General features: G+C 42.3%; 3 protein-coding genes across 5 annotated transcripts in view; 2 read left to right on the top strand and 1 right to left on the bottom strand.

Moving 5' to 3' along the window:
- Window positions 1-7,966: 7,966 nt before the first annotated feature.
- Window positions 7,967-12,029, top strand: st6galnac4 (ST6 (alpha-N-acetyl-neuraminyl-2,3-beta-galactosyl-1,3)-N-acetylgalactosaminide alpha-2,6-sialyltransferase 4). The gene is made up of 5 exons (XM_071911975.2): window positions 7,967-8,304; window positions 8,463-8,615; window positions 9,221-9,630; window positions 9,762-9,869; window positions 9,996-12,029. Exons 1-5 carry the CDS (start codon window positions 8,173-8,175, stop codon window positions 10,180-10,182), a joined length of 990 nt encoding a protein of 329 aa, XP_071768076.1. The 5' UTR covers window positions 7,967-8,172; the 3' UTR covers window positions 10,183-12,029.
- A 430-nt stretch (window positions 12,030-12,459) lies between these two features.
- The window catches only part of st6galnac6 (ST6 (alpha-N-acetyl-neuraminyl-2,3-beta-galactosyl-1,3)-N-acetylgalactosaminide alpha-2,6-sialyltransferase 6), a 216,061-nt gene continuing 204,628 nt past the window's right edge, over window positions 12,460-23,892 (top strand). Inside the window, exons 1-6 of one of the 3 annotated variants that reach the window (XM_078289328.1) lie at window positions 12,460-12,555; window positions 13,022-13,115; window positions 13,234-13,434; window positions 14,200-14,612; window positions 14,752-14,859; window positions 15,242-15,822. In XM_078289328.1, coding sequence (XP_078145454.1) covers window positions 13,092-13,115; window positions 13,234-13,434; window positions 14,200-14,612; window positions 14,752-14,859; window positions 15,242-15,428 — 933 coding nt within the window. In that variant the 5' untranslated portion in view covers window positions 12,460-12,555; window positions 13,022-13,091 and the 3' untranslated portion in view covers window positions 15,429-15,822. Of the gene's footprint in view, window positions 12,556-13,021; window positions 13,116-13,233; window positions 13,435-14,199; window positions 14,613-14,751; window positions 14,864-15,241; window positions 15,823-23,892 lie in introns of those variants that run through there. The other 2 variants (XM_071911971.2, XM_078289329.1) reach the window with 2 other exon arrangements.
- spout1 (SPOUT domain containing methyltransferase 1) lies at window positions 16,985-22,507 on the bottom strand. The gene is made up of 12 exons (XM_071911965.2): window positions 22,438-22,507; window positions 22,292-22,331; window positions 20,000-20,113; window positions 19,750-19,909; window positions 19,548-19,637; window positions 19,412-19,461; window positions 18,907-19,037; window positions 18,702-18,774; window positions 18,448-18,546; window positions 18,173-18,275; window positions 17,894-18,041; window positions 16,985-17,713 (listed from the first exon to the last, which is right to left on the bottom strand). Exons 1-12 carry the CDS (start codon window positions 22,483-22,485, stop codon window positions 17,624-17,626), a joined length of 1,146 nt encoding a protein of 381 aa, XP_071768066.2. The 5' UTR covers window positions 22,486-22,507; the 3' UTR covers window positions 16,985-17,623.

A 23,892-nucleotide genomic window follows, 5' to 3' on the forward strand; every position in this document is an offset into this window, starting at 1 on the left:
AACCAATGGCTGCCTGTAAGGTAGGAAAAATGATCTATCTATCATCAATCATCAATCTAAAAACCCACAGTGTGATTTGGAAAATGGTCAGCAGTAATGTTAATTATATGTGATTTGTAGTAAAGGGGCCAAAACATGAAAAAACACTGGTATGGTCTAGGGCTGAACGATTTTGAAAAAATATCTAATTGCGATTATTTTGACTGATATTGCAATTGCGATATGATTTGCGATATTAGAGGGAATGATAATTTTTACATCATTATTCTCATTTTCATTGAAAAACGTATTAAAATGATTATGGTGTGATTTTTGCGGGGATCTGTACCAAACAAAGATGTTTTCTTAAGTTTGTAGAATATGATGTGTAGGCCAGGACATCTCTGCAGCACGACAATATTTAATTTAAAATGGTATTTTGACACACATTTCTCCTTCAACAAATATTGCACCTCCTGTGAATTGAAAATTGCAGTAGGCCATATTGCGATTTCGATAAAATTTTGATTCATTGCTCAGCCCTAGTATGGTCCAATGATACGTTATGTTGACTTCACAGGGAATACAGTGAATGCCCTAAAGGCATGTGAAATCTACAGTCTCCAATTTACACTTACCACCATCATCAGACTCCTGTTGTGCAGACAAAAGTAGCTCATCCACATGCGCACTTTGAGGTAGATTTTTGCAATCTGCGATGATCCTCGCTTTGAAGAATGTTGGCCATTTTGCAAGGAATTTACCAGACACTTCCTCACCTGAGAGCATTGTGAAGTCTTGGTCAATCTTTAGCACAAAACGTAACATTGGAAAAAAACAAAACACATTAGAGAGCAAACAAATAAAGCAACTACAAAGCTGTCAACAATTAATTTTATGTCTTACCAAGCCTGATGTATCCAGGAATCTTGGAAAAAGGTCTAGGACAGTGGAGGCTGTGGCTGGGTCTTGAACCACCTTTTGTCTGTGCTGAAATGTTGCCTTCATTTTGTCTTTGACAAAGGTCATGTCAGTTGAGTGCCTCATCACCGACATAGCTTCCTTGCATTCATAACCTGACAACTGCCTCACAATTGAACGTATGTCGCGATGAGTCTTAGGGCCATCTTGAAAAGTGGACTTGGATTTCTTGAATTCTTGAGCAGAGTTGCGCTGGACAGTTTTCAACCTCCATGCCAGGTAACCGGAACCACTCTGGTGATCGTAGAAATGTTCCTGTTGATTAAAAGAAAAAAAAAGGTTAATCTGTTACCTGTTTAAGAATAAGCACAGATCCTGTACAGACCTGTGGCGTGTGTGTTCAATTCAATTCAATGCACTGAAGCACTGCGGCATGGTTATGGGTTAAATAATTCCACTAACGTTACTTAAATAGCACAAGGTAACAACGTTATCTACCACTTAAGTTTGTAGCGCAGCAGAAGAGTTGTCAGGTTACTGTTTACAAATCCTGTTACTAACACAAGCCAGTTTGGAGCAAATTGTGGAATGTTAAGTATGACTTTGGTTTTCACAGCAGGAGACTCTGTTGGATTGAGTTCAGTGCTGCTGTCTGTGCATCTCCAAATGACAGACATGACGTGATGTGACATCAGGCGCATTAGAGGTCCATTTAGATCAATTCAAAATAACTTTATTTATCCGTTAGGAACTTCATTTGACATGGCCCGCTTGGTCTTGAATGGGAGTGACCTGTATCTGCGGCCTGACGGTAGGTGGCTGTATTGGTTGTGTAGTGTGTGTGTGATATCCGAGGCTATTTGTAGTCCTTTCATTTTACACCGTCTGCTGTAGATGCTGCTTAGTGGTTCTTGGTCCAGTCCAATGATTTTGTTGCTCATTCTGATGATTTTGTTGAGAGGATTACGGTGGATGTTACTGAAAGCACCAAACCAGGCTGTTATGTTGAAGGTGATGATGGATTCAATGAAGCACCTGTAGAAAGCTAGTAGAACTGATCGGTGGACCTGGAGTTTACAGCGTTTCCTCAGAAAGAAGAGGCGTTGCTGACATTTGGAGAAGATGAGTTCACTGTTAGGTTTGAAGGTGAGTTTGTGGTCAATTGTGGTGCCAAGGCATTTGTATGCCTCCACTCTCTCTATGGCCTGGCCATTGACCTCCAGTGTAGGGATGGTGGACTGTCCATGACGGAAATCAATGACCAGCTCCTTGGTCTTGGAGGCATTGAGGTCAAGGCAATTCCCCTTACACCACTCTGAGAATGTGTCCATCTCAGCTTGGAGCTGCCCTTCAGAGTTAGTGGTATCCACAATGACTGTGTCATCAGAGTATTTGATGTAGATTATTTCTGGGTCTGAGCTCCAGCAGTTATCAGTGTACAGAGTGAAGAGCACAGGTGAAATTACAGAGCCCTGTGGGGCTCCAGTGGAGATGGTTCGAGTAGAGCTGAGCTGACCGTTGATTCTGACCACTTGGTGTCTCCCTGTCAGAAATGAAAGGACCCAGAGGATCAGATGTGAATTGACGTCCATTTGGAGCAGCTTTTGACCCATCAGGTGGGGTTGCACTGTGTTAAAGGCGCTTGAGAAGTCCACAAAGACCATTCTGACATATGCCTTGGGCTTCTCAAGGTGGGTATAAGCATGGTGCAGCAGTGTCAGAACAGCATCATCAACCCCCCTATGTTGTTTACATGCGAACTGGAGAGGGTCAGTGTGCACGCCCACTTCCTTCTGTAACTGGGAAAGAACAAGCCTCTCAAAGCTTTTCATTACCAGGGATGTTAAGGCTACAGGTCGGTAGTCGTTATCACAGGTGGGGTTGCTTTTCTTGGGTACTGGACAAATAATAGAGGATTTCCATATTGTAGGGATTGAGTGTTCTGCCAGGGAGCGGTTGAAGAGCTCGCAGAAAACACCGGACAGTTGACTGCAGCAGGCCTTCAGCAGGCGGCCACAGATCTGGTCAGGCCCAGGTGCTTTGTTTGGGTTTATCCTCTTCAGGGTGAGTTCAACCTCCCCAGGCTGCAGTTCCAGGTTTGCAGTGGTGAGTGACATGGTTGCCAGGTCAGATATTAGCTCCTCCCTCTCCAGTGTGAAGTTGTGCTGGTCAAACCTGCAGTAGAAGTTGTTCAAGTTCTCTGCCATGCTGACACAGTCTTTTGCCTCAGATCTGGGTATGGTTGGATTATTAGGGAGGCCAGCCAGTGTTTTAACACCTCGCCAGGCATCCCTGGCTTTGCCTTCCCGGAAGAGCTTCTCAACTTTCTCCTTGTACACTCTCTTGGGCTCTTTTATTTGTTTGTTCAACTTGTTCTGAATGAGTTTGGACTCAGTTCTGTTTCCTGAGTTAAATGCTATTTTCTTTTCGTTGAGTGTGACTTTCAGAGCTTTTGTGATCCAGGGTTTATTGTTAGAAAATACCTTGACAGATTTTGTGGGGACTATCATCTCCTCGCAAAAGGTGATGTAGTGAGTGACAACATCAGTAGCCTCCTCTAGACTCTCTCCCACTCTGTACAGTCAAAACATAATGTCTCACATGCATTATTGTCCCATACTTTCACCAGTTTCTTAACCACGCCCTCCCTCTGTAACTTCATGCGGTAGGCAGGGATGAGATGGATAGCATTGTGGTCCGCAGTACTAAGGGGTATTTTTTTGTGGGCTTTGTATGCGTTCTTAACATTGCCATAACAGAGGTCAATTGTTTTATCACCCCTGGTGGCGCATGTGATATACTGCTGATAAGTCGGGAGTGTTTTGTTCAGCCTACAGCTGTTGAAATCCCCAAGGATGAGGACAGGGGAGTCTGGAGATGCGCATTCAATACGATGGACGCACGTGGCTATAGCCTCTGACGCGCGTGTGACGTTGCCAGATGGTGGGATGTAAACAAGCACTAAAGCAAGCTGACCGAACTCACGGGGGAGATACTTAGGTCTAAATGTCACGGCTAGCAGCTCTATATCAGGTGTACAGCAGGAATCCTTCACATTAGCGGTCTTACTCCATGCCCTGTTTATGTATCTCATGAGCTCTAATGGTTTCTCTGAGTTGATCCACATCAAGTTCAAAGCGTAAATCAATAAACAATCCCCATTGTAACTGGGGGATAATGAATCACAAATGCACTGTTATTTACTTACAATGGGTTAATAACTTGTCAAGTAGAGCAAGTATATATTTTGCTGTCTTGAACAAGGGAAGTCTACCACTAGATGGCACTCAGCTTCCATACATTTTGATATTCTGCAGAGAGAAGATAAATGGAAGTTGAGATTTGACTTTTGTGGCTACGCTGTGTCGTCATTGAAATGTTTTTGGTTTTTTTCTTCAGACTAGATTCTCCAACCATGGCCATGTGGATTGCGATCCTTGGTTAAACCCCTGGCCACATATGAGAAGAACCTTATGACGAAATTTTTCTTTGGGGGGGTGGGTGGGGGTGTGGGGGGTGGTGGTGGGGGGGTGGGGGGTGGGGGGGGTGTGCGTTTGCCTTTTTTAGACCTCAATCTGCAGAACATAGCTTGCAGTTGTTTCATGATATTCCCCTTTTTTTGTTTCAAGGAATCAGAAGGATACAACTGCGTTGTCAATGCCTTGACAACAGCATCATCGAAGAATGGATAATGAGTTGTCATGGCGGCCTGCATCACATTGAAACTGATGAACTCGTCACAAAGTTCCTTGAGCACAGCCTTGTGGATCTTATTAACACTGGTCTTGAGAATGGAATCATTAATAGTGCCATTCAATTCTGCCATTGACTTCTCTGACAGACGTTTGATTATGTCATCAAAGTCCACCCGGCTGAATGATGTCTGGGTTTTGCTAGCGATATGCGTTAGCAGCCTCACAAGCAGACAAGTGATCAATTGTTTGTACTTAAAGTCACTCTCTGACGTCACTGTTGACTCAGAAGTGGTGGCAGCAGACTCTGCACGTGGCAGATAAATTGTGATGCATGGCAACTCTCCAGATCTGGGGCTGTCAAATTCATAACACTTTGGGAGTTGGTTTAATTGCTCACACAGTGCCAGTGTTTCACTGCTGTCAGAGCTGTCCTCCCAAGTTGCTGACTCAAAGTTACTTACCAGTTGTTGACTGGTAAGCGTCTTTGAGAAATATTCCATGATTTCTGATTCGGCGACAGACGTTTGCAAGTCAAGCAGATCAATGTTCCCAATGTCACTGCGGCTAGTTTCTTGTTTTGGCTCCTGGATGAGCCAGAGGTTCCCCTGCTGCAAGAAACGCTTGACTGAATCCTCTGCTGTCGCATAAAGGAATTCAGATGAAACGTGTGACTCAGTGGCTTCCCCTTTCTTGATGACCTTAATGATGACACTGTCAGACAGACTCTTTCCCACTAGGTTGTTGGTAATTTGGTAGGTCTGTCCATCTACCAAGGCAAAATAGATGCCATCGGTGAGCTCCTGTGAAAATCTGTTGAGCTCATCACAGGAGATGACATTCTCCAGCCTTCTGCAGACAGGTTGTGCTTCCACCTGTTCATCCTCTGGCCGGAATATCTTCGCCGCCAGACTGTCAACACGGTCACAGATAGCCTGCATGTTGTCATCACTTCTATAGCAAGACTGATCAATGAGTGTAGTTCTGATGACAGGAGCAGAAACCACAAGTGGGATCTTGGGAGTCTCAGGTATAGCTCTTGAGAAACCATGCCATGAATGCCATGACCTTTGAGTGCTCCGACGGGTTGCTGCCTTGGGCCGAGAAGACACGGCCGTCTGTGGTCTGTGTGACTCACTGTGACTGTCCTCTTCAATACCATCTTGTGATGTCAAGTTAGCAATCACAATGGCATTTCCAAGACCCTTGTGTGGCATATGGAACTTGCTCTTAAGTCCCTCCACCCTGTGACGGATGTAATCTTTGGCAAAGTTGGAAAATCTGCTTTTAGGTCTTTGGTAGCCAGTAAGAGCAATTTCCTGAGACTGTGAAGACTGTGAGGCAAAATATGTCTTCAGTTTAGTCTTCACTGACCTTAAACAGGTAGTAAATGGCAAATTACCTGTTCCGGTCTTTGTCTCATTAGACCTGGAAGCAGTCTGCAGTTCTTTAACAATGGTTTGCACCATGTCAGACGCTATAGCATCAGCATACAGAGTTGTGCTGGATGGCAGCACATCAGATGTGGCCTCTGTGTTGCCAGCTCTACTAAAAATAGTAATACAAGTCTGAATGCTCCAACTGGCCCGCTTGACAAGGATGTCACTCACAGCTTTGGTGGCTGTGGTGACAAAGGTCTCTGAACCCAATTTCTCCATGACTTGACCAGAGGAGAAAATGGATGCCTGACTAGAATCCTTCCTTTGAGACAGTGCTTCTTTGTCCTCGACATTCGCAATGTCTTCAACGATGGTCTGCCACCGCTGCTGTCGTGTGCAGCGTCTCTTCATTCTTCCAAGGCATCTCTTCAATATGGCAGCTATACGATCTACCATATCACCCAGAACATTGGTGCAAGATATGCAGCCACTCACAAATGCAACTGGCACCTGATTCTTCGAAACAGGGGTCTGGGTGGCCACAGACAGGGCAGAGTTCACCTTCTGTGCCACCTCTTTCCCAACCAACTGGGTAAGTTCCACTGAGCTCACAGATTTCTCCATCTGGATGTCTAGAGCTTCAGTGAAACATTCATGAAGCGAATCTCCAAGGCTGGCATGAATGCGTTCCTCAGACACGCTCAAGGAATCCGTGGCACCATACTTCCTGATGTAACTGAAAGCCAAAGGCAGTAGAACATCCAGGATAGACGAGGTGGACACCTGACAGATGTCCTGTGCCAAGTCGACCAGCAGAGTCCTTATTTCACAGTCGAGATGGCCAGCTTCAATCCTTCTCCACTGCTGTGGAGTCACTTTATCCAGGTACTGCCTGGCCAAAAGTATGAGGACCTTTGGATTAATTAAGGGGATATCCATATCCATAGCATTCATAGCATCCATGGTAGGATGCGTTTTGCTCAATCTGCTTCACTTCGCTTGTCACCACGCTAGAAGTTACCGTTTGTGACTCAGCTGACGAATTCTTTGGTTTTACCTGCCCGAAATGCCTACGTCATAAAGGTTTGACGTCATAGTCCCGGCTGGCCAATAGAGCTGAAACGGCGCGTTCCAGCATTTCCCATTCATTTTTTCCATCGGAAATTTAATCATTAGGAATAACGTTGTCACAGTGTAAGATAGATTTACATGTTACATGACTAGATGTTTTATTCCTGAGTTTCTAGTCAAAACCTAGATGAGATGCGTTACGCTGGCCAGAATAACCAGAAAATGAGACTTCTGGTTTTGGCGTTTATCCTTCAAAATAAAAGCGCGATATTTTAAACGTGCAAAAATACTGTTTTAAGCCAATTCATTTGTATTCAATCGTCAAATCCAAAAAGTGAGCACCCAGATTAATATTTTATGTCATAATAATAATGAAAATGCTATAATATGTGCCATTTGTAACTATAAACGCTGCATATTTTACACTTTCTGACATTTTCTGATTAAATTGGACACTGTACAGTTTACCTTTCATTGTAACTGCACAAGTTCTATGTCAAAACACTCCTGCAGATGTGTACTTTCACCACACAACAGCATTAAGGCCCAAGCTGTTTAAATAAATAAAATATCAGGGCAAGTAATCCAAGATGTTTGTCTCACTGATGCTGAACCACATGTGTCTGGGTCTTTACTTTTAGGGTTGAAAAGAGAGCTGAGAGAGTCAGGTAGCTGGTGGTGGTAATAGAAAAACGGGGCTCATGTCAGAGAAATGGGGCACTATAAAATCAACATTAATATGGGTGCTCAATTATTGAATTTTACGATTAAATACAAATACAATCTCGCGCTTTTACTTTGAAGGCTGTCGGAAGTCTTATTTTCGTTCAGGAACACAGCCCGATGGAGGTAAACGCACAGATGCGCTTTTATTCTGAAGAAATCGGACCGGAAGCTTTATTCTTATTTCAGCTGGCGGAACACAGCCCCAGATAAGATAGCAGTAAACAAAATTAATTTGCAAATGTTTTTATCAGGGAAGAAATGTATTCAGTTGTAGATTAGGCGACAGAAGTACACCGGCTGCCTAACTGGGGTGAAAACTACACTGTAAAGAAAACGAGCTGTGAATCGAGAGAACTCCTCCTGAGATTTTCTTGAAAATAGCCATTGGAAATCTTAAAACATGAATGTGGCAGCCGTTGAGCCTGTCTCGACACTTTTACTACAAGCAAAACGGCCGGAATAATTTTTCGGTGCACGATGAGTGTCGTCGGGCTCTGGACCAGGGGGCTCCCGAAGGCTGTGATATGAAATCTCCGGTAAGAACAAATCCATAAATAATGAGGCTGGGTAACGAGACCGTTAATTATGCGTATGAGTAGCCCATCTATGTAGCCTAATCGTATTATTCAGATTAATGTTCAGTGTCTGTTAGGATGTGCACCCTGATTTTCCTGTCGCACCTCTGCCCCCTCAGAAGATCCGCTCATTCCGCTGGGTTTGTCTGCTCAGCCTGTGCCTGTCGCTGTTGTTTTGGTGCGGACATGTGATCAGATCAGATGGCTCCTCGCCTGTGCTCAACTCCGGCCTCAGAGGCTACATCAGGATCACTGCCGGCACGATGAACCAGGTGAGGCTCTGACCCGGTCCACACCCGCCTCACTTCTAGTCCAAGTCACAGCTGCATAGTCATATTGATGGCAGTGTGTAGGCTACTGTAGTGTTGTTGGTAACAAAGGTGCAGGTGACAGTGACAGCAGTGTAGTGGACTTGGGTCTGTTGAGGCAAAGAGGGGGGCGTTTCTGTTTCTGGGATGCTGGAATACACTGTTGAGCCTTCTTGAGGTGCTGTGGGCCGATTTCAACGAAACAACAGTGAAGGGGGGTGCCCACTTGATAACCCCAATGACTTGACTGCAATTTTCTCTATTTAATCTTCTGTAGTATTTGTGGTGTTGCTGTGTTCTATGTGTGCTCACTCAACACTCAATTTAACGGGCTGGTTTCGCAATCAGACAAATTGATATTTGTATTATCCTGGCAGCATAGAAACTTAAATATGAAAAAAGCATTTGAAGCATCAAATCCGGCCCAGGACCTTTGTCGCATGTCATCCCTCCCTCTCTCCCAATCTTTCCTGTCTCTCTCTACTTTGAACTGTCTAATAAATTCGAAAATGCCAAAGAAATAATCTAAACCACTACATAATTGGCTGTTTTCTCATTTTTCTCGACAGTTCCTGGACAAGCATTGCAGCCATTGTGCCTTGGTGTCGAGCTCGGGCCAGATGCTCGGAGCGGGCATCGGAGAGGAGATTGACCAGATTGGATGTGTGATCCGTATGAACAATGCGCCCACGCAGGGATACGAGAAGGACGTAGGGAGTCGTACCAGTGTTCGGGTGGTGTCCCACACCAGTGTGCCCCTGTTGCTGAAAAATGAGCACTACTATTTCCAGCGTTCGGCAGACACCACGTATGTGTTTTGGGGTCCCGAAAGGAACATGAGGCAAGATGGGAAAGGACACATCTTCAACATTCTCCTGAAAATAGCAGAGAAGTATCCCAATGTCAGAATCTATGCTGTGACCAGAGAGAAGATCCAGTATTGTGATAGTGTATTTCAGAATGAAACTGGGAAAAACAGGTACAGTATGGGTTTATAACATTAATAGAGGACAGTAATGATACAGTGTGTATTGTATGACTGTATTTTGACAATGGAAGAGAGTTTTAAATGCCTTTTTCAAGCCTGAATGTTTGGTGTCTCTCACTCAGAATGAAGACGGGGGCGTTTCTCAGCACTGGTTTCTTCACCATGATTCTGGCCATGGATATGTGTGACAACATTAATGTTTATGGGATGATTGATGATAACTACTGCAGGTGAGACATTTGAAACTATGACCTGACTTGACGATTATTCTGGCTGCAACGTTTTTTTTTTTTTTTTTACAATGTGCTATCCTAAGTAACCATTGTTTACATCTGGCTCTCCCCTCTTCCTGGCAGTCGAGCCAATCACAGTGTTGTTCCGTACCATTACTATGAGCGGAACCGGATTGAGGAATGCAGAATGTACAGAGTCCACGAGCACACGCGGCGCGGCGGCCATCGCTTCATCACTGAGAAGGCCATCTACGCCAGATGGGCAACCCGCCACAGAATGGAGTTTAAACACCCGTCTTGGAGCCAGTAGGGAAGGACATCCTGAAACCCAGAAGCTGTTCCTTCATCCCTGGTGGCAACGATGTTCACTGTTGCTGGCTACAGATCCTCAAGCTGATTTCTACTGTGCAGTGTTACCAGAGCAGGAACTTAATTGTCTACAGGCAGCTGTTGCTGGTGGACTCCAAAATTCATCCGGCATTTTCACCGTTTTACCAGGCAAACTGCTTTTTCAAGTAGAGCCTGGTTGGATACAGGCCACCTTGGCCGGTGGAGTGGACAAAGTTACCTGCAAAAGCCAAATTTACCAGCATTTGACTGGTAACTGGTGGTAATGTGCCACCCTCAGTATTACTGAATATTTCCATTGTGTATATTATCAGTATATGTATGGACAAAGCACATTAACCCAGGCACTAGTAAAATCATATTGTACCAAAGCTAACAACATTAATTTCTTTACTACTGTGCCTTCATTTTAATTCAGTCTTATTCTTTACAATGTTATTTTTACATTTTATGCTGCAATCTTGTTGTGTAATTTGAATGTAAAAGCTACAATATGCAACTTTTCTCTTTGAGACAGGAAGTGCATTGTTAGTCCCGCCCTCCTCCCCCGCAGTTGGTCAAGTTCACGCCCCAGCACTTGTCAATCATCTTGATGAGCTGTCGTCTATCCTGAGGCTGAGCTAACCGGTATCCATACAGCCACCACAGGTGCTGAAGAAGCAGACGGTGAACGCAGCCAATCTGCGATTAAAAAACCCCCAGTGACGGTGGTTTTGGAGCGAGTCTTGTGTGCTGCACGGTTAGCTTCGCTGTTCTTTCGTTTCTCACTGCTTTCCCCCATCGTTGTTGCTATGACTTCCCTATGTTGTGGTCACTAGCCTCACCACTGTGTGTCCATACAACACACCCACAACAAAAGGTATACGCCCCAAAACATCCCCATCATCATCGAAAAGCCCATTTCAGGCAAATGGGGGGATTTAGATATGTACGCACAGGGTCACAGACTGAAAAGGTGTAATATATCCTATTTATTTATTATTTTAATGTAAAAAAAAAAAAAAAAAGTTGCATATTGAAGCTTTAAGCAAATTACATACCTTTACTGCAGTTGGCTACAACCTCTAAAGGCTTCAAGTAGTACTAGTACTGCTTTTAAATCAAGGAAAAGATGGATATTTGCATGTGAACAATCTTCGGATAATATTTCAGTCATGAGCTGAGTGCCATTCTAACATGTAGTTTGAACTTGTTACATGTGGCATCCGAAGCCTCTGATGGGAGGGAAATCTGCTGTAAGTTGTGGTCAAAGGACTGGAGTCTTGGTGTCTTTATCTTGTTTGAAATTTGTATTTAATTGACCCGATACAGTAAACGCAACATGAGATGTTTATATTGGAAGATATTTCTGGTAGCAGTCATCATTGGTACACATTTTTGCTACTTCATAACTGCTGTTTTGAATATAAATAACTTGAAACTATGTCCTGTGCCACATTTTGAGTTATGCGATAAATTATGCCACAGTCATTTTTAGATCAACTTAATACAAATGATATCTAGTATTGATGTGTGTTTACGTAATCATTGATTTTATTATCAGAAATCTGTTTCAGAAAGTGTTTACCCTATAGTATATACCTATATTGCTGCCTATTTACAAAGAAATGTATAGTACTGCCTTTTGAGTTGCATAATGCTTATTTTGTGTCTAATTCCAAAGACTTTAATATTTGCACTACTGAGTCGCAAACTATTTGACTGGAGCCTAATGAACATTTCACATATGAATTGTCTGAATTGTTACCTGAAAAAGTATTGTAAATACATTTTCAGTAAACATTAGTAGCCTATTTATGTAGGCTACCAAACTGCACAAAATAAAAAATCTGACGTGTTTAATGTAACGTCCTGAAAAAGTCTTAAAATGTCTTGAAAGATGTGTAAAAGTCCTGAAGGTCTTGAATACAGTGAAATTTGGCATTTTAAGTAAAATCTAAGTGTGCTGTTTCCCAGTGATAAAACAGCTCAGTTGCATAGACTCATATTCTGACGAGTCTATAAATGTTAGTTCATTCTGGCATTAAAAAGTGGAATTTGCAGACCCCCCTGTTGTTTGTCTAATACTTAAACAAAGTGAGGAAACTGATAAACTGTCATGCTCATTAATTTCCTGAATATCAATCGTCAGCCCATTAATATTTCCACGGATTTTTATTTCAAATGATAACCAAGAGTGCCACCGGACGGACCCCGACATGCTGCTGTACTGCAGTGAGGGACATGTTGATGACGTCAGCTAGTGGTGCAGGAAGATGGGCGACGAGAGGACAGATCGGACAGCAACACCAAACACCAAACATCAAACACCAGGCGCAGCTGAAACCATGAAACGGTAAGCCGGATTCAGCCTCGTATTGACCGTGACACGCTCACATGTTGTGTTGGTCAGCATCTTAATCATAGAGGGTACATTGTCTTGTTAAATTGCGGATCGCTGGAGGTGCGTGAATAGCGGACGGAGGGCTGCGTGAGAAGATGGTGTCGTTTCCTTCATAATAATATAACGTTAGAATATGGGGTTCCGTGCCTTTTATGTCTATGGTAATTAAATAACAGATGAAATACAGGACACAATACAATTTTCATGTTTCATAATCCAGCAAGGTTGTAAATACCTGAAAGATAAATAAGTCCGTATGCAGTGGATAGCCTATTTACTACATCGAGTATTGTTAAAAACCATTGTGTGTTATTTAAGCGCTATAAAAACAAAAAACAAATGCAAAATGTGAACTCTAAGATTTACATAACATGAAAAGAGGTGCACTCTAATGACCAGAAATATTTTTGAATCACGATTCGTCTCTTCCCAGGTATGATGAGAAACCATCACAGCCAATGTGTTGCTGCACAGCTTGATCGGAAAGCATGGGGCCCAGGCTTATTGACAAGGTAAGGCAGGCTCAGCAACGGGAGGGTGTGGCAATCCTGCTGTTGCAAGAGTGTGTCATCCATGTAGGGGGTTAAATGACCCACTAACACCGCTTTTATTATTATTACTACTACACAGCAGGGCCAGCAGAGCCAGAGGCTTGTGATCTTCGGGGCCGTCTTCCTCCTGACGACACTCCTCATCCTGTACAGCTCCAACAGTGGGAATGAGGCCATCTACGCGCCCTTCCGTGTTGCTACAAACCACCGTGCTATCAAGGCCACAGACCTGAAGACATGGGCTGGGAAAGAGGGCTATGTGCCGGTCTATGGCAACAAGGTACTTCATAGGGACACACAAGTTATTGCAACTTTGGGTTGAGATGATGTCGTTCTGAGTGAAACCACACCTTTCTATGTCAAAAGTCACTGCCACCACTTTGTCCCTGTTGTTCAAATGTGTTGTCAAAGGACTGATTTAAAACTAGTCGTGTTACAAGTATCAGTAACTATGTGGGGATGAGGTGTGGCAGAAGTCAAGTGTATCCATCAAAGCTGCACTAAACAACTGCATGTTGGCGGCTCCAAATTGCAGCAAGAGGTAACTGTGTGAAAGTCGTTTGAACTTCAATACCCAGAAATCCTGTAACGTGATCACAAAGCAATCACAGACCGGCCAGTCTCCGATTGCTTTGTACCAAAGGGATGAGAGGGGCAAAAAGATCTAGTATCGCTGAGTCCAGATTTCTCTCGAAGGATCACTCACTGGCTGCTGACAGTTTGTATTTTACACTTAACTTTATACAGTATTTGTCTCTTCCTACGGGCAGAGAGGCTTTCCTGCCAGGGCGTCCTGATGGCTCAGTGGCATCCTGGGTTCAAATCTGGCCCAGGACCTTGGTCGCATGTCATTCCTCTCTCTCTCCAAATCTTTCCTGTCTGTCTCTACTTTGATCTATCGAACAAAGACCCCACTTTGTGATATAGGCTGATAAGACGGGTGTATTTTTACATAAAAACCATGCCTACTGCAGCTTTAAAGTGCCTGTCTCGTCTATTTGATCTCAGCCTAACAGTGGACTTTCATATTGTATTTCCTCTCCAGACTATGACCTTGCATTGCCATGACTGTGCGCTGGTGACGAGCTCCAGCCATGTCCTGGGTACCGGAGCAGGAGAGGACATCGACCGTACGGAGTGTGTGATCCGTATGAACGACGCGCCCACCTTGGGGTACGAGGCTGACGTAGGGAACCGGACCTCTGTGAGGGTGGTGGCCCACTCCAGCATATTCAGGGTCGTCCGGAGGCCGAATGACTTCCTCAACCGCACAGGCAGCAGCCCTGTGATCATCTTCTGGGGACCCCCAACCAAGATTGGGAAAGATGCCAAAGGAACCTTGTATAGATTGATCCAGAGAGTCAGCATGACCTACAGTAACCTGTCTTGTTTCACTATCACACCGAACAAGATGCGCAAATTTGATAGTCTGTTTCAGAGGGAGACAGGAAGAGATAGGTGGGTATTTAAGGAGGAAAGAGTGAGTGGAATGTTGAGCAGATGTTTTCAAACATTTTGCCCCGTCTTGGGTAAATGTAAAGGAATTCTTTCCATTTTCACAAACTCTTGTGTTTTCCCTTTTGTTTGCTTCACTCAGGCAAAAATCTCAGTCCTGGTTGAGCACAGGCTGGTTCACCATGGTTATAGCCATTGAGATGTGTGATAACATCAAAGTGTATGGGATGGTTCCACCCAGTCACTGTGGGTGAGTATGGCAAATTAATGAGAAAGATGTAAAGGCACATACTACATTTTATCAACCCATTACATGCCACGTGATAATAAATCAGCGTTCACAGAGGAATTGGTCCAACCATGCTTCTCGTTACAGAATCAATTGCTGTGTATCCACAGAACAGAGCCAAGTGTGGCTTCTCAGGGCTCAAAACCAAACTGTGTGTAATGCAATACCAAAAGCATTGTTCATTTATTTTAAAAGAAGCTGTGAAACATTCCTAGAAATGTTTTTTGAAAACTGACATGAATTTTGAGTAAACCCTGGCTAGGAAGCTTTCATCTCTCTTATTGAACACAAACTTAATACTTGCTTTCTCTGCATAATGTTTGTAATGTCATTCTTTTTCTAGAAAAAAATTAGGGCCCAAGAAGATGCCCTACCACTACTACAAGCCCAGGGGGCCTGATGAATGTGTAACATACCTACAGAATGAGAGAGGCCGGAGAGGCAACCACCATCGGTTTATCACTGAGAAACAGGTGTTTGCGCGCTGGGCAAAGCAGTACAATATCACCTTTAATCATCCCACTTGGTGAACAGACTTTGTGAAAACCAGAAGAAATCTATTCACACTCACGATAGCCCTAACTATGGACTGGATTTCGTTCTATTTCACTTGATTGATCCTTGTCAAAGAGCCACACACAGAGGGATTTTCACAACCTTTCTGTATGTGCCCCTCCTTTGAACTATACCCACTTTTGGGAATCACCATGTGGAAGGAAAAGCCTTTGGAAACGTTTATTTTTGGAACAAGTTATCAAGCAGATCTCCAAGAATGTTTAATGTTGCAAAGGTGTACAAAGAATCCTGAATCTCATTTTTGCGAGGTTCCTGAAATACTCAGTGTATTCCACATGGAAGTGTGGCAGCCATCTGACGAGTGTTTTCGTAAATAGAAACAAAATGAATTTAAAAGATGTATTTTTACATGTTTATAATGTTTTTTGTTAAAATGTCCTAAAAATGCACTCATGTTTCCGATGTTGAAGAGGGATTATATCAGCCAGTACGTCCAATTAGTTATGACTCATTAGTTATGAGTCTCAGCGGCCTATAAAATACTGTGCATCCTGTTCAGCTCTCCTCTTAACTTGTACTGGGAACACATTTCTGTCCAATATGTACAGGAGAGTACTTGTTATAGTGATCCAAGTCAGGTCTAGTAGAACGCCAACTCAATCTAAAGACACAATCTACAATGGAGCCCCACAAATATGTAAACACTGATGCGGTGTTTGTTTTGGATTTTTAAAGTCTCTTAACTTTAGATATCAAATGATAGTCACTATGAAGCTGAAGTATATACTCACCTTCAGTTTGAGGGTATTTTCAACCACATATGAATAGCAAGATAAATTACAGTATGTTACATTTTTTTCAGAGGCAAATTATGACACTTTTCAGGGCTTGTACAAACACAATAAGCCTACAGTTATTTTTGTCATCTCATACAGGTTAAAAAGCCCTCAAATTGAAGATATTGGTGGACTACTTCAGTCTCAGTAAATCAGACTATGAACACAGAATTTGCCTCGTGAACTAAAACCTTTTTACCTCAATGGCATCCCGGCGCATGCAGCCTGAGTTCAAATAGTCCAGAGAATGTATCATGGTAATGTTATGTATTGTTCTTAGGACTGCACGATTAGTCAAATTAAAAGTGAAATTGCAATTTTTACATACCGATATCTAAATCCCAGGAGGTTGCAATTTCTTATGATTTTCCCTCTTAGAAGCCATCAATCTGTAGGCATCTTCTGTCACACAGGTGTCCACCTGTTGGCCAACCATCAGTCAATACTGAACAGCTAGAGAGGAGGATAACCCCATCGCCTGCTGTGCTCCCTTGTCATTATGTTGTTATTCATTGAGCGGAAAATTCATCAGTCTGGAAAATGAAAAAATAGTTTGCATATCTGTTCAGGCTCATGCCTATTCATTTTGTACAATGCAAAGTTACAATAACCTCTGCACCAGAGAATTGCATAAAGAACACAGTCTACAAGATATTCAGTATAGAAATTGGCAGTCTGTTACAATATGGTAACAACAGTCCCACAAATAACCCAGAAGACCATGAAGAGAACGCCTATAGAGAGTCTGGTGTGCTTGTACCTGTATTTATGTGTGTGTGTGTGTGTGTGTGTGTGTTGTGTCGGGTGACACTGTAATTGCAGACATGCTTTTGGCCATCTCACTACGAAATCTGAGGTTTTGACTGATGTTGATTATATCACAATTTAAATTGCAAGTGCAATATCCAACTTTTTTTTCTGTCCAGGTTGTGCAGCTCCTGTTGCTGTTTTTTTTCTTAGAAAAGTTCTGTATTGTCTGTTTACTGAACAAATGACATGCTTTTAAAAACCAATACAAGGAAATTAAAGTGTGTGCATATGTATTTATATATACAAATATATCCGTAGAATCATTTGGAAACCAAAACATACAGAATGAAGACTAAAAGTTAACATTAGGAGGAATGGCAGCCGATCTGATACACCAGGTATTGTAAAACCAGTATCTAATTGCATTGTCACACCACACACACACACACACACAATACATTGCTGTGTGACATTCAAGGTAATAGTTGGCTTTACAATAGACAAAGTTAACAGGTCTAATTAAGGAAAAATAACAGCAGTCCTACACACTTTATGGCAAATACCAAATAGATGACTGTTCTTCATGCCCCAACACCACTGCCAGGAAGTCTCAGTTTTTTCTATCACAAATTCTGCAATGAAGCACTGGACACATCTGAAAAAGCAGCAGTGATCTTCGGTCTCAGCCCTGCCATGGAAATTAAGATCGCCTCCTGTTGTTGACAAAAAAAAAAAAAAAGTATAAATACAATGCCATACATTGTGGTGACCAGAATAGACAGAACAAATTCAAATTATCTACAGACCTTACAGCATAAGCTATCCAATGTGTGGAAAATGACCTCGCCTCACCCAGCTTTGTTTCAACCTACAAACACCTGTGTCCCGCTCACCTCTGTGCGTATGGTCCTGCTGCCCTGGGACGGGCAGGTGTTGAGGTAAAGGTCAAATAAAACACTGGGGTCAGTTACATCCAGTTTCTGGTCAGCATCCACACTGGCTTCCAATCCCTGCAGACCACCAAAAACTACCAAAAGATGCCTAGAAAGTCAAACAGAATAGAAAGAATAGGTTAAATGAAGCCCAACGATAAAGTACCACTCTCTTATATGATTGATGTTCGAAAATTCTATTTCCGAGTTCCCCTCTCACCTTACTTGCTCTGAACTTACTTGAATGGCGACAGTGTTGTTTGGTCGATGTTGCTGCCTCTCTCTGATGTGCCAATCGTCACGTCGTACCCTTCTTTATATGGACCTTCTGTGAACACGTCGCCTGCATCGACAAAACCACAGCAGACTAAATGTATGCCACAGCCTAGCAGACTGTAGGCGAAAAACACTATCTTGGTGTTCGGTTAGTCGCGCTTCAACACGTCTCTGGAGAATGTGTGTGTGTGTGTTTGTCTGAAACATGACAGTTGTGTGTCAGGCTGTGGTCAACCTACTGAGACAAGATGCCAGGCGGACACTGTAACCCCAGTAGAGGCCTCCTTCACTCCTGGGAACATGAGGAGCCACCACCACTCCTTTATATAATCTGCTCTCTGAGGATCAATGGACAGACGGACGGACGGACACACACACACACACACACACACACACACACACAGTTAATTGCAATACACTGAGTGCTATGACAACCTACTCAAAAGACACATCCAAAACACTGAAAAGCTTACATTGTGATGGACAGAAATACCTTTATTCTGTGTCTTACTGAGCTGTACCGTGACTCGCAGTCCAGACTGCAGCTGTTTATCAATCTGAACTTCCTGGGGGAGTAGATGGACATATTTAGACCTGTATTCACTTGTAAATGCAAAAAATACCTTCTACCTCAATTATAGCATCCATAACATATATGTTGTATGAGACAGCGGTGCCACCGAACAACACACGCTCACCTTCCTCATTCCACAGTTGACTAGTGAACCTTTTCCTGGTTTGGTCGGCCTGTCAAGGACGATTCCCTCCCGGTATTCAGATTCCTCATCTATCCTCATATGGTGAGGACTGTCTAGAGGATTGAGCAAACCTGGGGGAACAAAACAACATGAAGTAGTGAAATTAAGAATTCAAAGCAAAAGTCCTTGTTTAGGCCCCATTTATACGTGGTATTAAAATGCAATCTTTTCAGTCAGATAATGATCTGTCCGATCACGGCCTTTGTGTTACACCTGGCACTTCTAAGCGTTCTCGTTGTCTGCATCGTGATCTGATCTCATTTTTTGCGTGCACTATGCAAACATCAGGTGTGTTTATCCAAGGTGTGTTTACACTTTCTGAAACTGAGACACTTTCTTTATCCAGATAAGGTATCCAGATACAGATTGCATTTTAATACCAGGTGTAAATGGGGTCTTAAAGCAAAGAATATGAGTGTTGGAAATTTTGAATATTTCAAATTACCCGCATATTGTAAATCTTGATGCTTTGGGAAAAACCACTTGCGCAGATACCTGGTGGAGAAGAAAAGCTATGATCACAATCTGATAAACTAGGCTGATAATATTGATTTGATATGGGCGTCAAAGTTTCTACTTACTGCGGACATTCCAGGTATTGAAGGATTCTGGCAAGCTGAATGCAAGCCTGTCCTTTCTTCCCAACACCTTTAAATTCCCCTTCTACGCTCCTGTGGGACAAAACCAAAAAGCAGAGTTTTCTCCTTTAGCTTTCTAATGACCGAAGCCGAAAAACATCCTGGGGTGCGTTGACCAATAAGTTGCCCCTCTATGTGGACTTACGTGACATCTTCCCCGTATTCATCAAACACGATGATCTCATCGACACAGAACACAACACAGGCTCTGGCTATCTGTCCCGCCAGGTATGTGCGGAGCTCAGTGGACTGGGCGTTGTCCAGGACAGACCCAGGCAGGGCCACGCTCACCGTGTACGTCCGACCTGAGACACAGATCTCACATTACTGCATTATTCACCATTTTACCCTCAGGGTGATGTGGGGGAACAGCGAGTCCAGAATGATACGGTTACCTTTGTTCTGGCTTTGTTCAAGTTTTGCTTTCTCGGCGTCCGCCTCTTGCTGCTTCTGCTTTTCCAACTGTTTGATCAGCTTGGCCTCTTTTCTCTGCTTCTTTGACTCGTCACCTGTTGAGGAAGAATCCATAACACTGGTTAGAAAGTTAGATACAAAAAAAATAAGTGGTAGAGTATATAAGTATACAGTATTTACAATAGAAACTAAGTGGATTCTAGAAATATAACCAATTATTTTACTTGGTAAAACTCTAAATAAAATACTTGGGAGGATGTTGGTATTGTAAACCATTTTGATTTTAAGTTTTCCAATGTATTTGAAAATAGCTAGAAGATTACTTGCAACTGGGCAAGATATTTGTTTGTCCTACTAGATTAGTGCAAAAATGACATGCAGTTGATGCCATATTTTTATTACAGCATCATAAACATGACACGGTTGGGAAATGAAATAACCCTCTGAATATGAAAACACCAGTTTTACATCACCGTCTAAAAATATCTGACCTCTGTAATAATCACAGCCTCATGAACTTTACACCCAGAAACTACACACCTGGCCGATTCAGAGAATAAAAGGTTTGTCTATTAAGGTTAAAAGATAAAGTTTACTTGGCAAGATAAGGACTGCTAGATTCCCCGAATTCAGGGCTAAGTACATAAATCAACTTGATGACTCAGCAGACTATTAGATTTTTTAAAGTCTGCTCACACACCAAGAGAGTTGCAGTAGTCTCTCTTTAGTCTCTCATGTGTACAAAATGTAGCTGCTAGGATCCTTACTGGGGGAAAAAAACACACCATCAAATCAAAATTCATTTTCATTTTTTAAAACACTTAAAACTAATTTTTATAGATTTGCTTCAATATAATGCAAACAATATAATTAGGGGCCGGCGAGCACTGCCTTCCTATGCATGAAAATGCACAAAACTTTGCACGTAGGTCCAGTCCCATGCCAAACTTCCTCAACTGGCATTTGGGGTCAATAGTCCTGATGGTGGCGCTATATTAACTGTCTAAATTTCAAAATTTCATTAAAAATCAGCCTCTTCAAACCACTTCTCAGATAGCTCAACAAGTTCATGACTTGCTGTTGGTGTCAAAGGTTGTGAGTTTGAGTCCTGGGTGCTGCAGAATAAATCGCTTTCTCTCTTGTTACTTTCGCTACATCTGGCCGGCCCTGCCATGGCTGCTTGCAGTCCTAGTTATTGTTATTGTCCACCCTTATGAATCTTGCTTGGGTTTTATATCTCTTAACTTGTTTTTAATCTTTTTTGCTGTTGATTTTATGTGCTTTTTTTTATCCTGTAACTGTACTGTAAGTACTATATAAACAAACATTATTAGAAGTATTTGTGTTATTATCATGATCATGATCACAGAGCTGGGGACTCGAGTCACATAACTTTGACTCAAGTCACAGTTTTATTTACTTGAGACGTGACTCGATGCATGAAGAGAAGACTTGACTTGTACTTTGATGACTTGAAAAGGTTTCTAAAGTCTTGACAAAAGATCTTGTGTTTGTGTAAATGACTTAGATTGAAAGTGATGAGATTTGTTCCACCAGAAGAATTTAATTTATTGGAGTTGAAACTGATTATAGAAATCCAACTCATGATGCTCTTACCAAGTTTTTATCCTATTAAAACCATATTGCATTGATATGTCCTAGATATTTAGTTTTCTTTAAGATTAAATTGATACTGGACTCTTGATTTGTTCTGACTTGACTTGGTGTTCTACATTTAGACTTGGGACTTGACTTGAGACTTGTGCCTCAAGACTTGAGACTGACTTGGGACTCGAGCAAAGTTGACTTGGTCACACCTCTGCATGAGCATCATCTTGAGGCCGCATGGTGGCGCTGCTTCCCAGAAATCGCCACCAGCGCAACGCTACTATGGATGTATAGCACTGAACCAACGCGAACTAAACACGCATTCATAAAAGTAGTTCACACAAAACCCCCTCTTCCTTATCATGTCTCCATAGTACAAGTCAAAACACAGTAGAAAAGGTTTTTACTGCTTTGGTAGAATTTCCCTTAGTGCCAAGTGTGTTGTAACGTAACTGTTAGCTCCTCATGCCACACGGCCGGATGAAACACCTCCTTGGATGAAACACTTGAACTCAACAATAGAACACAGCCGTAGCGTCACGGGCTCTAGTCTCCAGCTTGAACAATAATGTCCAAAGTCATGAGAAACTACACACAGAGAACTGACATACAGCTATTAAGTTGTTAACCGACAGTGTGATGATGCTGGGCTGATGTTTACTCACGGTCTGCTCTCTTTTTCCTCCAGTCCACCTTCTCCTCGTGCTGTAAAAATTAAAGTACAATTGGATGCGACATCAAGCAAACACACAAAAAAGAATAATAGTACCAAATAATACCAAAAGTTAGTAATACAACAGTGTTACAATACCGGAGAGGATTCATGTTTGGGTCTTTTCGCTGTACTGACGGCAGACATTTCGACATGCACTAACACGTGAACTTTATTTACTTCCAGGTCGCCATTCGTATTTCAAAATAAAAGCACAAGTTTGGGTGATTGCTGTGGCCAAGCCATACCACTTTTTTGTTTAGTATATGACAAAAGCCAAAATTGGTTTATTGTTTACTGTTATTGTTTACTGTTATTCTCAGATTACTTCATAGGGGCATTTCAACATGATATAATACCATATAATACAATCTTCTCTCCTTACCATTCTCTTTGAACCTGCTGTGGGGGGTTTCGGCCCCACACTGCCCTTCATGAGTTTTGCTGCTCATGAAGGTGTATTGTCATGATGTATTGTCTACATGATTGCTTAGGCAGGAGAGAGCGGGTTATGGAGAGCGTCAAAGACTTTTTGAACAGTGTCCGAGTTAAATGAAGGACAGTTTGCAGAATAGAAGTGCAAACTGTGTCTCATCAAGATAAAAGAGATGATAAAATAGTTGGATGAAGCTGGGCATTCAGTAGAGATGGTCTATATTATATCAATGCCCATTGAAAGGATTCATTTATGTGCTGTTGGCAATGACTGGGTTCGGAAACTGTGTGAAACCTTTTTGGAGAAGACCATCAGGTTTTTATGAAAATGTGTAATAAAATCCCCACGTCACATTAATCACAATTGTCACAGTTTGTCAGGAAATTGTAGGAAAGACTTAACTGCCACAATCTCAAATAAGGACAAGCAATAGGCAATTTTGCTTAAATTTGAATCCTAAATCAACGCTTCACCCTACCTTTCCTTGATTCTTGTGGGTGGTAATGCCTTATTTAATGAGGTGTATTTATTAGGGTTAAGCCAGGTTTCAGTTACTGCTAGGGAATAAAATTTTTGATCTGAAATCAGTTAATTGAATGACACGTCAATAGTTCATTCATTGAATAACATGTTTTTAATCCTATGTTTAAATGGTCACTTTTTATATGAGATCTATAGGGAGAAAGATTAACACTAGAAAGGCCAATAAATTTGGGGGGTCTAAGAGAAAAGAAGGCCAACATGTCGTCAGCTGAACAACTGTTTCCTTGCATGATTTAGAAAATGTGACAACACTGGTTCATACAGAAAGTTGGTCCAGGAGAAGGCATGGAGACACATTTTGAAAGCTGATATACAATTACAAAATTCAAAACAGCATTATTTTATATCATTGTTTTAATCTTTTGGTGTTCAGCACTTTGCAACTTTGTTAAGAAAAGTGCTGACCCAGTCTCCTCCACAAGCTGTGTGTGAACCTATGACCATGACTGGAGCACCAATCAAAGTTGTTTGGTCATTAGCCTAAACAGCAAAGAATAAAAAACAAGAGAAAAAGTTTGATTCATTCTCCAGTAGGTTTACTCACAAAGACTATAATACAAAGGGCTTGTTCTTGC

Source organism: Centroberyx gerrardi, chromosome 2 (assembly GCF_048128805.1).
Source record: "Centroberyx gerrardi isolate f3 chromosome 2, fCenGer3.hap1.cur.20231027, whole genome shotgun sequence".
Classification (NCBI taxonomy): domain Eukaryota; kingdom Metazoa; phylum Chordata; class Actinopteri; order Beryciformes; family Berycidae; genus Centroberyx; species Centroberyx gerrardi.

Excerpts from the sequence above, each read along its gene's own strand:
- st6galnac4 (XM_071911975.2), top strand. The coding sequence starts at position 8,173 with ATGTGGCAGCCGTTGAGCCTGTCTCGACACTTTTACTACAAGCAAAAC. Across the intron at positions 8,305-8,462 it reads GCTGTGATATGAAATCTCCG|AAGATCCGCTCATTCCGCTG; the intron begins GTAAGAACAAAT and ends CTGCCCCCTCAG. Across the intron at positions 9,870-9,995 it reads ATTGATGATAACTACTGCAG|TCGAGCCAATCACAGTGTTG; the intron begins GTGAGACATTTG and ends TCTTCCTGGCAG.
- spout1 (XM_071911965.2), bottom strand. The coding sequence starts at position 22,485 with ATGTCTGCCGTCAGTACAGCGAAAAGACCCAAACATGAATCCTCTCCG. Across the intron at positions 19,038-19,411 it reads TCAAGATTTACAATATGCGG|GTTTGCTCAATCCTCTAGAC; the intron begins GTAATTTGAAAT and ends TTGTTCCCCCAG. Across the intron at positions 18,547-18,701 it reads CAGTAAGACACAGAATAAAG|AGAGCAGATTATATAAAGGA; the intron begins GTATTTCTGTCC and ends ATTGATCCTCAG.